We start from the raw sequence: 16,420 nt of genomic DNA on the forward strand, positions 1-16,420 counted from the left end.
GAATTTAACCTTGATTTTACTATACATATTATATTTTACATTTGGCAATCATTGGAATATTCATTCCCTCCCTCTCTCTCTCTCTCTCTCTCTCTCTCTCTCTCTCTCTCTCTCTCTCTCTCTCTCTCTTTCTATGTGGTTGCCCAACTCACTAACTCCAAGTGTCATACATCATTATCTCTTTGCAGTCTTTGTCAATACGATACTTTTTAAAAAAAAAACTGGAGGAAACCACTTATCTCATAGAAGTGACTAACATCTAATTTTAAATAGTGGTAACTGTTGAATATTTGGGAGCCTCTTTTATTTTCTTATTTTGAGGTCGCCAAACTGATTTCAGTTTTTGTTCTGATGCAGCACCAAGTCACATTTTGCACAAATCCCACGAAACAAATACACTGTGTGAAAAATATTGACTGTCTTCCAGTAATAACACAGCTGCTGAAAGAGCTTAGTCATCCAGGCAGTGGATGGAATTCTGAAAGGAAATACTTGTATGCAGGAACCTGACATTTGACTAGATGGGAACATGAAGCAGAACTAAAGTGGGGAGAAGTGCCAGAGAGACTAAAGAGAGAATCCCAATTTTCTACAAAAGAAATCCCCTATTTGGGCATGGCTAAAAAAGGATAATTCCAAAACAAGATTGTAAAATGTTTGGAAAGTTATCTTTTCAAGAAATAAAGACTTTAGCGTTATTTTATTCATTATTTCTGTAATTGTATTTTCAGTAGTTCCAATTTTCTTGCTTCAATAATTTAGACTAAATTCAGAGGGCAGTTTGCTATTTTACTTTAACAACATGGGGCTTGCTTTGTGAGAGTTGACTGTCGTGATTGTACATGTCTGGAATTGCAGAGTCCCCTTCTGTTACTTATTTAATCTAGCATCCCAGATTTCTATTATATTCTCTCAAATATTGTTGACGCTAAGAACAAAAACAACAAAATCACACAACAGGGGCTTGTGCATCTATGCCCTTCATTTACTATTTAAAGAAAGAAATCAAGGGATGGGAACTGGAAAATTATAATCAAATTATGAAAGACATGTAGACTTCTCTACCAAAGCAGAGTATCCAATTAATGGTAAGTGTTAGTCACCTTTATATTCCACTTGGAGCAGACCTCAGTTGTAAGACTAACCTGTTCTGGCATCCAGTTTAAAAAAAGAATATTGATAGATACATATAGATATAAATATATATACTGTATTTCTCTTTAGCCAGGTTCTTCCTACGTAAACCAAGATTTTTATGCAGCCCTAGTTCAGTGAAATCACAATCCACTAGTTTCTAGGCTTTTTTTTTTCTGGCAGCCAGCAAACACTCTGCTGCCCATTGGGAGACTAAGGAGACTATCTAGCAGAGTGTATCTTAGTCTCCTTAATCTCCCAATGGGCAGCAGAGTGTCTGCTGGCTGCCAGGAAAAAAAAAAAGCCTAGAAACTAGTGGATTGTGATTTCACTGAACTAGGGCTGCATAAAAATCTTGGTTTACGTAGGAAGAACCTGGCTAAAGAGAAATACACATAAAGCCTACGAAAAGGAAAGAAAACAAATATATATACTGTACATACATATATGTTCTAGAGAGACTATCACTTATTTTGTAACATCAGAGGATAAGATGCCAGGATGTTTACCAACAAAACTATTTAGAAGCAAATATAGGAAGAGATTCCTGACAACACAGATATTTTCACATCTAACAGAAGAGATAGCTTTTTAACTTAGGTTTAAGCTGTGACTGGGTGGCCACTTCCCAGAAAGAGGGTTAGATTTTCTGGGCAGGGGAATTGATCAAATGATGTTTCAGATACCATCCAGATGTCTTTCTTGTGTACTGATTTGTGGATAAGTTTTCTTTGCATTTAGAAGTCACATTTATGCAGAAATATTGAAAATTCAAAAGGGCTCACACACTTTTACGTGCCACTAAAAGTGTGCACAATAAAACAACATGGATGGACTTTAATGTAGGAATTTGCATTTAAATCTGAAATATACAGTTTGTGCTTATTGCAAAATAGAAAAGTAACTGGAAAAGGATGGTGCACCCATAGAAAAAAGAAACACCTTCAAGTACTTTATAAATAGCTGGTCTGAACCACAAAGCCCTTCCACACCCGTTCCCAGCATTCTAGATGAGCGTCTCTCCATGTAATCCCAATAAAATTATAACTCTGAAATGGTAACAGATGTGTAGAAAAGAAGAGCTTTAGAGAAGTTCTTACTCAACTGCGGACTGGAAATAAACATTGTGAATGATACGACACTGTTAGTTTATGCTGTTTTTAGTGCATAAAAGTACCTAAGTGAAGCTGAGATTCTCGGTAAGTAGAGAGAAATACAGAGATAATCTTGAAGAAGAAATTCAACCACCATAAAGCTTAGCCCTGGAAGACAGGAGGGAGTGAAAACGAAACTTGCTCTTACATCAGCCACTCTTTGACATAAGAGGGGAAGACAAAAAATCATCAGGCTTTCAAAACTGTGTTACTACACCCTTCAACAATAGACTTCCGGTAGTTTTTGTGGTATCCAATTCCTGACCAAGCCTACCTTGAAGGGCTCGCATCAATTTTCTCTATTCTTTATTTAGACCGGAATTAACCCTTGCCTTTGATCATGGAGAGGGCATCAGATTCTTGAGCACTCCATCATCTACAGAACAGTTTGCTCAAGCGCTGTTGCTGTCAGTTTGGACATCTTCCATAGCAATAAAAAAGATGGAACATTTGCTGCATTGACAATAATTGCCCAGCAGACCATTGCTAGGTGACTAATTCCTTTTTTGGGAAGAACCACCTTGTAGCGTTACCACCTGGTTGCTGTGAACAGTTAGTACAATGTTTTGCCATTAAAGCCACTTAACTAGAATCTTGATTCTACTTGGCAATAGCACTTAGATTTATATACCACTTCACAGTGCTTTACAGCCCTCTCTAAGCTGTTTACAAAATCAGCATATTGCCCCCAACAATCTGGGTCCTCGTTTTACCAACCTCGGAAGGTGGGAAGACTGAGTCAACCGTAAGTTAGTGGGCTCTTACTTGTGTCTTTAGACACTGGACACTGTTTAGGGCCGCGATGGTGAACCTATGGCACCTATTGCCAGAGGTAGCATGCAAAGCCCTCTCTGTGGGAATACACGCCATTGCCAGCTGCTCTTTTGGTTTCCAGTGCACACATGCGTGCCGGCCAGCTGGTCTTTGTGGGCCCTGGAGTGCCTGAAAATGGGCCAAAAAATAGCTGGTCTTTGGGTTTTCAACACTTCAGTGCGCGCACATGCACGCACATTTCGGTTTGGGCACTCAGTGCCAAAAAGGTTCACTATCACTGGTCTAGGGGTTTTGTTGTTTTACCTATAATCTCTCAGGAAGTAGACATTGCAGTAGTCTAAGTGGGTAGTGATGCGGGGGGTATTGTAGCAAGGTATTCACATCCCAGTTAAGGCTGCAAATGGCAACTTGGCATCCTTCTCTGATTCTTCTGCAATCCGTTTCTGCAGTAATGAAACTCCATTCAAAGGAATTACTGGGACCATAGGAAAGTCCTGATGTACAAATCAATGTTCTGCCTTGCTGGGATTCAGTTGAGGCCTATTCTGTCCCACCCAGATCCTCACAGCTTCCGGGCACTGGGACAAGACTTTGACAGCATCTTCAGCACCGTCCAAAGTCATGATGTAAAACTCCTAGCCAAATCCCATGCCCCAATTATCACCTGCTTAGCTTACTGCAATGTGCTGTACACATAGAGCTGTGTTTAAAGACCACCTGGAAGGGCAGATTGCAGTGAACTAGGTGCTCAGTGGGATCATATACCTGAATTGCAGGCCCTACATTGGCTGTCTAATACATTTGTGCTGTTTAAATACTGGATAAACAAATATCCAACAAAGAAATAAAAATAAATAAGTAATTAAATAAAATGAAAAATAAATACAAATTTAAAAAATAATTGAAATAATAAATTAATTAGAAAAAGAACAAAAACTCAAAGGCAGACTCAATGGGTCTTTTTCTGTCATCTGTTTTCTATGTTTCTGTCTTTAACCTGTAAAGCTCTTTATAATTTTACTCCAAGTCACTTTCAGGACTGCATCTCTCCACTGGAGTCAGCCCTTTAGATTCAGTCATACTAACTAGAAGAACCAGCTAATAATTCCTGATTTTCAAAAAATTAGGCAGGTTGAAGCCTGGAAATCAGGTCTCTAGAATCATCCTCCTGTTGGAGGTTCAATAGATTCTGACATGAAAAAGTTAAAAATAGGAGTCTTCCAATGGGCATTTGAAGTGTGGTATCACCTAATTGTAGTAATAGGTTCTTTTATTTATTGTGATTTTTCTATTATAAATTTTGTGTCAAACCTTTGTGGCAAGTTGCTAAGAGTCTGATTAGACTGCAGCAGGATACACATTTGATAAATAATTTTATGTAGATCATTCTTGATGGTGTGGAGTAATACTGATCTTGCTTGAAAATGTATTTTGTTAATCTAAATCCAAGCAGTATTGGTTTTATATAGATTGTCAGTGACACACTAATTTTAAGCAAAGCACAGGTGTTCATAAAGATGTGCCACCCATGAAAAAAAAAATCGAGAAAGTAAGTGAAGGGAGTGGGGTAGGATTTTTAGCTACACCAAGGAAGATGTAAACTATAATACAATGCACAAAAGGAATTGTCACACTGCTGTTTGTCATGGCATTAGGGGCAAGGAATGTCTAGAGTTACAGTCAATCAATATTTGGGGCAGCCAAAAGTAATTGTTCTGATTTTGCTTAAAAATATTATTTGACACATTTAACATGTTGTATCCTGTTGTTTTTGCAGGAGAAAATGCAAAAGTTAGTCTTGATGTGCACTTAGGATATCGTGATGATACAGTCAGTGAGTGGACAGAAATGGCACATGCAGTAGAAACTCGAAAGCTCAACTGTACATTTGGTGCTCCAAAAGTAAGTTCTTTGTGGTTCTGTTCCGTTTTAATACATTTGTCCTAGTAAAATGCAAAAACTTTTGTATAATTTGCTTTCAAATGCACTGAATTAATTCTGCCAAGGATACAGCATAGTTGGAGACTGTCCTAAGATTTCCAACTTTAATTAAAGTATCTTGAGAAGTTTAAGAACTTTAAATTATAATTATAAATATAAATTTATATAGAAATATAAATAAATTGTAAGGAGGCTTGTTTCTGAAACTTTGTACTTTACTATTAACCTACTAGAACTAGTAAGTATATTAATAACAGTTTTATTGATAACCCAGCACTGGAAAACTAAAATTTTACTCCACCAGTGTTTTTCACAATCACAACCAAGAATCATTTGCCACACTACAGATGTTCATAAATTGCCCCCTCCCTCGCCTATAAAAGTATTTCAGTATGTGGACTACAGTATAGCATAGCTAGTGGAAAGCATTAACTTATGAATTATTTCACACTTCCAGGTTTGGCTGAACAAATGTTATATTTTGGTTTTAGTAAGATGTAAGTTTCAATGTTCTTTTTATTTTATTTTGCTATGTTTAACTGTACTTACTTTGAATGATATTAATGATATAATTAAATATAGTCTTTAATTACTTTGACAGCCAATTTTGCTGGGGGAACATATAATTGTAAAGTTGGGGTTAGGGTTAGAGGAGAAAATGTTTTCCATTTCAGAAAAATGCATACAGTATTTTTAAGTGAACTTGTCCCATTAAGCTGAAAGTCACATAAAGAAAAACCACACAATCGTTTATTTGTCCTTAGCTTGGTAGGAAATATGAACCTATCCCAAGAAAGCAGTTATAATTTCCAAAATACAGTGTATATGTTCATATGTTATAAAGGAACAATAGTTTTATGAGTGGATATGTTCTATTTTTATAGCACTGTTTTCTTGTCTGGTTTTTCAATAGACTGTAGAGCACGAAGGGAAGTTTTACGATTGTGACTTTCTCCCATTCATGGAGATTGGAACCGTAGCTCACAAATACTATCTTCTCAACATTCGTCTTCCTGTGAATGAAAAGGCAGGTATTAATGTAGGAATTGGTGAAATAAAGGATATCCGTTTAGTGGTAAGTATCTGTCAATATTTTTTTATACTATTTTCCTTCTCTGTATAAGCATACACATAAGCTGCAAGCCTAACAGAATCCAAACATCTGTATTTATTTCACATATTTGTTGAGATATTCTGAAATTCTGAATATGGAATTAATTGCGCTTACTATTTTATTCTAAATTCTTTGTGGTTAGAGTCCACTAGAAAGAAAACAGATTAAAAATGTGGACAATAGAATTTGTTTCAATAATTTAGCATGAAAATGAGCATATGATGCTCCTTACCATTCAAAAGAAGCATTTGGAAACCCAATTTCCACAGTGTTTTAAAACCTTCTCAACTAATTTGACTAGTAGGTTTGGTAGCTGGGGAAGTAGAATCAGAACAGAATTGCCATGTAATTATTTGGGATGTTTTATATTGATTACAGGATCTTATGCAGCTGAGACACTGTGCTAATTATAAAGCAAACAAAAATAAAGGTTGTCTCCCACCTCCTATAATTACTTTTTAAAACACAGAATTGAGTGCATAATCTTTGGGGTGGGGGAAAAGAAGAAGAAAAGAATATGATAATTCAGTGGTTGGAAATGTGGAATGTTGTCCCTATACATAGTTTCCAGGTTCCCTGCAGATTTTCCCCCTTTGATGCCTCTTCAGCCATTATGCTTCTTTGCACCCATGAAATTAACTAATTTTTCACTTACTCTGCTGGTAATCGCTTCCTCGATGCCTCCAGGAGCAAGCAGCCATTTTGCTAGACTATCAGCACCTGTCTGTCACCTGACTTTGAATTACACTTTGCAGACAGAGCAGGAGCAATACTGCTTTCTTTTCTTCATCTTCCAAGAAGCTAAACTAAGCGAATATGGGGTATGATAAAAGGGGCAGACTTAGATTGCATTTTTTATTTATTTTCTTTACATAAAATTACAAAAAGGTGACTAGTCTCATTTAAATTCAGATATCAATTTATGTGGCTTTTTCTTTGAGGACAATTCAGAAGTTAGTGGAGAATACTAGCACTCTTCTGAAACCAAATAACGTCAGTCCTAAAAGAATTGCGCTGAAATTTATTTGTTTTTTATTTACTTTATTCATTAAACATGAAATTCAGTCAACTGAACATTCAAAAATGCATCACAAATACCATTGACTGGTGCTAATGGTTGATACAGGTTGCTGCCAGTGTCCTAGGTATCAACCAAATACCTTCTTCAGATGTACAATATTCCAAGTAGCGCAGTTTTTTGCAGTTCTGCTGGTGTTATTGCATGAAGCTGCAATTTATTGATGTACCTTATAAAATTCTTGGATATGGTACCAAGTGCCCCGATGACAATGTGTATCACTGTTACATGTTTCATCCATAGCCATGTAGTTTCAATGGACAAGCCGCGATATTTCATGATTTTTTCCAGTTCTTTTTCTTCGACTCTGGCATCTCCTGATGTCATTTATTGATGTCAATAAATTGTACGTTTCGGTTTTTGACAACTGTGATATCTGGCGTGTTGTGTTCCAAGTGATGATCTGTCTGTATTCGAAAGTCCCACAAGATCTTTACCTTCTCATTTTCTATAACTTTTTCCACTTTATGTTCCCATGACTTTTTGGATACAGGTAAGTCTTTTTTTTTACCTAATGACCAGTGGATTAATTTAGCAACTCGGTCATGTCTAGCTTTGTAATCAGTTTGTGCGATTTTGCTGCATTCACATATTAAATGTGAAACAGTTTCTAAATGACTAGTCTCATTTAAATCCAGATATCAATTTATGTGGTTTTTCTTTGATGACAATTCAGAAGCTAGTGGAGAATACTAGCACTCTTCTGAAACCAAATAACATCAGTCCTAAAAGAATTGTGCTGAAATTTATTTGATGATGATGACGATGATTCAATTTTTTTTGTTATATATAAAATTTCCATATTTGCAATAGCAATGTACTGTCTGGGTACAAGCTCTCTGAAATACACATAATAGATCTTATACACACAATAATTATGACTTATTCTCAAAATCTATTCACCATGGTCTTCGCTTATCCTTATTCAACATTTTCCATTGTTTAATTAAACGCTCTGTTCAGTTTTGTCTATAATCAATTAATAATGTCCGACATAAACATCACATTTATAACCATTATCCTCCAAGTCTATTAATCATAATGTTTACTTATCCTAATTATTCAATATTCATTATTTAATTACAAGTACTTCATCTTTGTTTACATATCTTCCTTGATTCTAACTTCTGCTTCTATTTTCTGACCATTAATAAAATAGTTCCCAAGTTAAAAAGTAATACTTTCCCCATTTCTAGTTACTACCTCTATACTATTTTTAATAGAACAACTCCTATATTAAACAGCATTTTACATCTATCCCTCATCTCTTGCCCATTTTCATATCTCATCTCTTATTGACTTCTTCGCATATCTCCCATACTCTTCCCTTGGGGTCTTATATCATTCATGTTTGATCTAAGTATTTCATCTGTCTCTATTGTTTCTTTACTCTGTTGAATCTTCAGTAGACCTTTCAATGATCCTTTCCTCACCTCGCCATGTACCCTCTTCTGTTTTTTGAAATTTATTTGTTATTAGTCAAATTTCAAACTTAGCAGCTTAAGGTCCTAATACTTAAAAGAGCCTCTAAGGATGCCCTTCTTAACATCCCACCTCTGGCAGAAGCTTTCTTGATTTCAGCACCCTGCTTTTTGAAGACCTTTTGCCTTGAGGTCCATTTGACATTTCAACATTACCACCTTTTAGCACCAGATAAATGTTTGATTTATTTATTTATTTTTACTCTTCTGTTTACCACTTTCCCATGTCTTATATTCCCCAAGTACAACTCATCTCTGCTACTGTGATTGTATAGTGCATATTTTAATATAAACGGTGTGTTTATATTATTTGTCTTTGTTGCTTTAACCTGTTTTTTATAAGATCATCTGGATAAGCGGGAAGGCTATGGTAGTTTAAACAAATGAAGCATTGCAAGACTAGGATTTGTAATAGCAATGTTAAGAAAAACAGCACTGACACTTAAGTTCACTTTCAGGGTATCCATCAAAATGGAGGCTTCACAAAAGTCTGGTTTGCTATGAAAACATTCCTTACACCCAGCATTTTCATCATCATGGTTTGGTATTGGAAACGGATCATGCAGATGACACGGTCACCTGTGCTCCTGGAAAAGTAAGCAATGATCTTGAAAGTTCTGTCTGTTTTTTTTGAAAGAGGAGACCAAATCTTGTGTAGTTGCTGTTGGAATGGCAGCCATTGCTCCCCCTTGAGGAGCCCATGCTACCAGTTTATTCTACAGCTCTGTTAAATCAAGATTGGCTAATCTACAGCGTAACATATAATGAAGTAGGTAGGGATAGTCTGGTGTCCTCTAGATGTCTTGGATTGTAACTGTCTTGAGTTTTAATGTTAAAGAATTCTTGTGCTAGCAATCTTAAGATATTTGGAAGACCCCTGTACTGAAACATATTCTCCCTCTATTCACTTCCTAAATTTGGCAGTACACTATTTTATCTGCATCTTGTAGAACAGCTAAAACAGCTTTCTCCCAACCTGGTGACTGATCCTTGTTTTCCCAACATACTGTATTTGAAAAATAACAAGAAATCTGTCTTATAGCATTCAAAACGTTATCACGTTATAGAATCATCTACTTGCCATAACTATGGCTGATAACAAATTTACCAGCTGTGGACAGATTCACTGAGGCACTAATTTCTTTTTCAGGTAGACTTTACTAACTAAAGATAAGGTGAACTTTTCATGTGAATTCAGAGAAATGTTTTAAAACAGGCCTGTCAAAACTTGTGGCTTACAGAGCAGATGTCACATGCTGGCCATGCCCAGTTTACCGAAGGGGGGGGGAAGTCCTGATACATCACATGACATCGCTGTGATGACACAAATTTGACACCCCTGTTTTAAAAACTGAGTCAACTTGATACCATTGCTAGAATTGTCCTAGATAGGTAGACAGACAGACAAACATATAGAGTCAGGAAGAATATCGGGTGTGTTTGTCCCATCCCTGGTACCTCTATATATTATGGTGGTGTGCAGCTTCCATCAGTGCAAAGTCTGTATCGGCCTTTGTAGCAGGTCAAGTAGGTGGAGCCAGGGATCATTTTAGGAGGCATTTACCTGAATATTACATAAAGCTTATTGGGACAACTGATGAAAGTGGAAGAGTTTTTGAAAACATTACTATTTGTTTCAGGATAATCTTTACCCTTGGAATCTCTATGACTTTCATAAACATTCCAGTAGAGTGGTTTTCTATTGGTTTTGACTGGACTTGGATGCTGCTTTTTGGAGATATTCGTCAAGGGATCTTCTATGCTATGCTCTTGTCTTTTTGGATCATCTTCTGTGGAGAGCATATGATGGTAGGTGCTCTCACATGACCTTGTGAATATACACTGCTCAAAAAAATAAAGGGAACACAAGCAGAAGACATCCAAGAACTGAATGAATGAAATAGCCTTATTAAATACTTTGTTCTTTACATACAGTAGTTTATACACTGGTCAAACAACTAAAGGGAACACAAAACTACTGTATGTAACGAACAAAGTATTTAATAAGGCTATTTCATTCATTTAGATCTCGAATGTCTTCTGCTTGTGTTCCCTTTATTTTTTTGAGCAGTATACTATTCTAGGATTTTCCCCCCATTGTCCATTGTTATATATTTTAGAGTTTCTTTTCATTCTGCAAAGCAATTCCCCACTTTCTAGCACTCCCATTATTCTCAGAAAATAAGCCATAAATTAAGATGGGTGGGGATTATGAGAACCGTATATTACAGCTGGAAGTTAGGAACATAGGAAGGGCTTTATTATTAAAATAAATGTCAAATTAATAATTTCTTAGTGGAATAAGATTTTTATGTAAAAGAGAGTGCTGGAAAATGAGACTCAAGACCCTATCATTTTTATACTGTTTGGATCAACCTTAGCTGTAATTGGCTAAAGCTGACAGAAAAGCTTCATCCTTGTATTTTCTTCTGGGAATCAACATATACAGGGTTGCTGGGAATGGGGAGTCATTCCATAGTCTTAATTTAGCTTTACTAAAGCATGACAGTTTACATTTTATGGCAAGACATGTCCATGTCTTGACTGTTGTTCTAATATAAAGTATGATTTCAGAATACAAATCCTTTGCTACAGTTCCCGTTGTAATTATACCTGCGAAATCAATACATTTGACTTTTGTCTCATCTAATAATGATTTTATTATCTTCTTATTTAATCTGTTTTAGGATCAGAATGAACGAAATCGTTTCGCAGCCTACTGGAAACAAGTTGGACCAATAGCTGTAGGTGCTTTCTGTTTGTTTGCCTTTGACATGTGCGAGAGGTAATTAGAATGCCTTGTTTTGATTAGCTTTTGTAACTTAGCTTTACTGTGGATATTGTTAATTTGATCTACTGGGGTTTTTTTTTTGCAGAGGAGTACAATTAAAAAATCCATTCTATAGTATCTGGGCTACAGATGTTGGCACAGAGTTGGCTGTATCCTTTGCATTTTACTACATTCAGAACCATTTGTTAGCTACTGTGTTCTGCCCCAAAGCCTCTGAAATTTGGGAAGGGGAGGCTAATAAGCTGATAGGGTTTTTTTCACTTGAACTTCATGAAGAGTTTAAGCATCCTTTGAATTACCTTCATTTGCATTACCTTCATGAATTTAAGGTAATGCATACACATGAGGATGTTCTTCTTCAAAGTTTACGTTCTGTGGACGTCATTAGAGCTAGTATGTGTAACATTGATTCAAGGCTGCATTACTTTTCCTCCCTTACCATTATGGCATAGGATTGCCCTTGGGTTTATACTTTGGCATAGGATTGCCCTTGGGTTTATACTTTGTCCATAGTCCGGTCCAAAGCCTTTCCAGATTCAGACATTAGGAAATGGAAGCTGAAATCACCCAACACCAAATGATACAGGGTAGACTCCAATACTTGGGTAGGATCCCCAAACTGTCTCCATGATCCAACAGAACAGAGAAACATTTAAGACCAATATCTCTCAGATAGATGTCATGGTTGTAAACAATTCTATAGAACAGTGCTTCCACCTGCTGGTTTGGCATCAAGATTGCTGTAAATCATGAAATCCAGAAAGGCAGAATTCTATGAGGGTGACATTGCTACCTTTATGCAACCAGGTTTTAGTAATGTAAGTTGCCAGGTCTGCCTCTTCGTCCACTTTCAAGTCATCAGTGAACAAGATCTTATCATAGATGAACCTGGAATTGTCTGTATCAACCTGAGGCCACCAGAGATTGAATTTAGGAATGAGACCACAGGGCGGAAGCAAAAACTGGTACCAAACTACCAGCTCCCCTTCCAATGGAATGGCTTATCTGTGCTGTCCCTCATATCCCCCAATCTTTGCTACTTGATAAGTTCACTTTCCCCATCAATATCAATATTACAACATGGGATATCAGGATCAACCACAACCTCCCTTTATCCCCTTAAACACATTCCTCTCCTTGCTCCTGCTGTCAGCAGTCTGATAAAGATGCACACACCAGCCTTTTCGTCTATCTCCCACACCCATCAAATTATCTATTTCCTAAATTCATACAGTGGCAGGAGCCATTTCTGAATACTATAGATCAGTGATGGCTAACCTTTTCTGGACTGAGTGGCCAAAGCGCATGTGCGCGAACACCCAAAATGTAATGTGTGTGCAGCCCCCTGCATCTGCCCTGCCCCCCCTGCATGCGCCCTACACATGCACAGCAGAGACCCGAAGACTAACTGGCTAGCGGGAGGTGCACGTGCATGTGCAGCGGAGCTGAACTGGTGACGGATCGCGTGCCATCAGAGAGGGTGCTGCATGCCACCTCTGGCACGCGTGCCATAGGTTCGCCATCACGGCTATAGATAGTCCTTGCTTAATAACTGCCATGTATAGCAACTGTTTGAAGTTGTGATGGTGCTGAAAAAATAATTTTACAACCAGTCCTCATACTTACGACTGTCTCAATATCACCGTGGTCACATGATTGACATTGAGGCACTTTGCCACCAGCAGGCATTATAATTTATCAATGTCCCCATGGTAACGTGATCACATTTGCATGCTTTACAGCTGATCAAGTCAATGGAGAAGCCAGCAGTAAAATCACAAGTTGTGGTGTGATGTCTCGCTTAATGTCCTGCTTGACAACCACAGGAACTACCTGCAGTCTTAGAAGAATATTTTCTCCAGCCAATGTGGCTTATTGTTTCACTGTAAACCAGGGCCATCCTCAGGCTCCCCATCTCTTTTCCAGAATGCGATCCAAAACCAGGTACATACTAGTACATGCAAACACAGATTTTATTCTCAAAGTGATATAACTGTTCCTCTTGGGACACTGGCACCCCTGAAGGTCCTCCTATCTGACCTACCCTCTCACATATCAGGATTTAGCTGGCCATTCTTCCTTTCAACACCAGTATCTGACTACTATCCCCACTCTTCTCTCAGCAGCTGGCCAGTTCTCTTCCTCTAATCCTCCATTGTCAATCTTGGTGAAAGAGAGCCCGAGATCTCCATTCCGCATCTCCTCCTCTTCTGAGTTTCTTTGCCATTAATGCTCGATGTGAAGCTGATGAAATAATGCTAAGTTACAAGGTCATGGCAGCTCAAACCTCTAACAGGCGTTTTAACCTATATATTTATTTATTTAAATTTATTGGCTGCCCAACTCCAGTGAACTATGAGGGGTGTAGGAAACTGGGGGTGGGGGAGACCATAAAAACAGCTGAAAACATAACTTCAGACAGACAGACCAGACTAAAATGACTCAATAAACAAGAAACTACACAACACAAAATAATGACCTTAAACAAATATCAAGCATCAATCCCAGGCCTGAGATCAATGTAAGTTTTCCCAAGGTTCCGTCTTTATCTGAGGGAGGCATAGCAGAGAAGATACACTACTCAAGACTTACAAAATATTGCTTAATGGAGGGGACCTGGAGCACACCCACTCGGCTGGAATATATTGGGTAGGCAGAAATGATTGGAGACATTAATAACACAATGAGCTTGCTGAACAGCAGCATATTTGTTACAGGCTAACTTCCAAGTTTATTTTATTTGTCAAACATCAAGTGTGACAAATGCAACATTTCTTACTGTGCTTGTATTTAAGAGCAGAATAGGATTTTGCAAACAAGATGCCAAATGAACTACCTACTGCTATTTCCCTTAACTTTACCATTTAAGATGGCATTTATTATTGTTGCCGGAATCTGCCTCTGCCTCTACTTCTTGTTCCTGTGTTTTATGGTATTTCAAGTGTTCAGAAATATCAGTGGCAAACAATCCAGCCTGCCATCAATGAGTAAAGCCCGCAGGCTTCATTATGAGGTAAGGAACCTGTAAGATGTTGGGGGTAGTTGTGTTTAAAAACAATATCAGTTTCTGTTGGTATTCCAGCAAGACCATTGTGTGGAACCTAATCCAGTTCAAGGGACAAATTATTCCTACTAACAAAATCTCATAGGCTTGGATTTACATTAGGAACCCTGCAACATTGATTATAGTAATGAAGGCTTTGGTAAACTGAAATTTTGCCCCTAAAGCCTTGCCTTGAGCTATTCTTCCCCCTAAAGGTAAAGGTTCCCCTCGCACATATGTGCTAGTCATTCCCGACTCTAGGGGGTGGTGCTCATCTCCATTTCTAAGCCAAAGAGCCAGTGCTGTCTGGTGACAATTCCGTGGTCATGTGGCCGGCATGACTAAATGCCAAAGACACACGGAATGCTGTTACCTTCCCACCAAGGTGGTCCCTATTTTTCTACTTGCATTTTTCCATGCTTTCAAACTGTTAGGTTGGCAGAAGCTGGGACAAGTAACGGGAGCTCACTCCGTTATACGTGCTAGGGATTTGAACTGCCGACCTTTCTGATCGACGAGCTCAGCATCTTAACCACTGAGCCACCGCATCCTCTAGGGCTGTGTAAAAAGAAGCAGTCCTTTTCCTATACGCAAGTGTAAGGAGAGTTGCTTTTCTCAAGAACCAGAGCAGGTAGCAAACAGAGTCCCTTCTTATTGTCTGGCCCCTCCATAAGAAATGGGTAACCAAACCAGTCCAATCACTGTGAAATTTGTTTTTTTTACCACTACAGCTAAAAAAGATATTTAGAAATAATGGAGACTCTCCAGTAGGATGAGGTGTAAGTAAGACATGAATACACCATTTCCTAAAGTGACATTTCTCAAATGGAAGAATCAAAGCCTTTCTGTTTTGCTAATGCTTCTTGCCAAAATGCCATAGAGCGATAAGATAGGATTTGGATAAAGACACCTGAAACCTTTCTTATTGTTACTTAATGATAAAGGTAAAGGTTTCCTCTGTCCGACTGTTGTATGACTATACGCCAAGATGCATAAAATGCTGTTACATTCCCATTGAAGTATCTATTTATCTACTCGCATTTGCAAGCTCTCAAACTGCTAATGGGGCAGGAGCTGGGACAAGTAAGAGGTACTCACCCCATTGCACAGCACTCAGGTTTTGAACTGGGGCTGTCAACTATGCAGCCAACAAGCCCAGTGTCTTGAGCACTGAGTCATCATACCCCCATAGTTGTAAGATACACCTGCTTGTATATTGTTTCCCATTCTGTCCATTGTAGTGCAGGTGGAACTCTATGCATTGAACTTGTTTCCTAGAAGGAAAGATTCAGACTTGTATCCAATAAGCAACTGGAAAGCCTTTATACATAGACCAGACTGCAAATTAAGCAGCTTTTCAGAAGCTTTAAAAAGGTATCTTTTTAAGGTATCTTTATAGAGGGTACATTTATCCTTGGGTATTAATTCCCATTCCATAAATGTAGCAGCAAGTGTTTTGTTATGGAAAAAAAAGTAAAAAAGATTGAGCTGGATGGATCTATCTTCTCAGGTCATGCAGCAGAGCTGGGAATAAATTATCTTCCTGTGCCCTCTATGCAAAAGGGGGAAAAAACCCTGCTATTAGAAAGGATACATTTATCTGGATAGTTTCCCAGATGACAAAAGAGTTTATTTCCTTTCCCTTTCAAATCCCACATTTCTCTAAGCACAAGCTGGCTTTGATAAAAGATTAGTGGAATGTTACAGGCTGGTTTGTCTATTGCTTGTTTACTCTTTACCTCACCTACGTTCAAGAGCACAAGATACTGTAGGTGGAGCTCTCTCACCTCCCTATTCTTAATCCATCATCTTGAACACTACACTACATTTGCTGTCGACCGCTGTTGACAACTGTTACTGACAATTGCTGTCAGTGACAGTTGCCTAAATCTAGAATTTGTTGCCCTTGT

General features: G+C 38.0%; 1 protein-coding gene across 1 annotated transcript in view; it reads left to right on the forward strand.

Moving 5' to 3' along the window:
* Positions 1–16,420, forward strand: part of WLS (Wnt ligand secretion mediator) — a 38,707-nt gene that overhangs the window by 18,734 nt on the left and 3,553 nt on the right. Inside the window, exons 3-9 of the mRNA XM_070939469.1 lie at positions 4,840–4,964; positions 5,917–6,078; positions 9,135–9,271; positions 10,317–10,485; positions 11,364–11,461; positions 11,553–11,616; positions 14,337–14,480. Of these exons, the coding sequence (XP_070795570.1) occupies positions 4,840–4,964; positions 5,917–6,078; positions 9,135–9,271; positions 10,317–10,485; positions 11,364–11,461; positions 11,553–11,616; positions 14,337–14,480 (899 nt within the window). The remainder of the gene's footprint in view (positions 1–4,839; positions 4,965–5,916; positions 6,079–9,134; positions 9,272–10,316; positions 10,486–11,363; positions 11,462–11,552; positions 11,617–14,336; positions 14,481–16,420) is intronic.

The sequence above is a fragment of the Pituophis catenifer genome, unplaced genomic scaffold (assembly GCF_029215685.1).
Source record: "Pituophis catenifer annectens isolate HBS135680 unplaced genomic scaffold, rPitCat1.0.hap2 SCAF_3, whole genome shotgun sequence".
NCBI classification, from domain to species: domain Eukaryota; kingdom Metazoa; phylum Chordata; class Lepidosauria; order Squamata; family Colubridae; genus Pituophis; species Pituophis catenifer.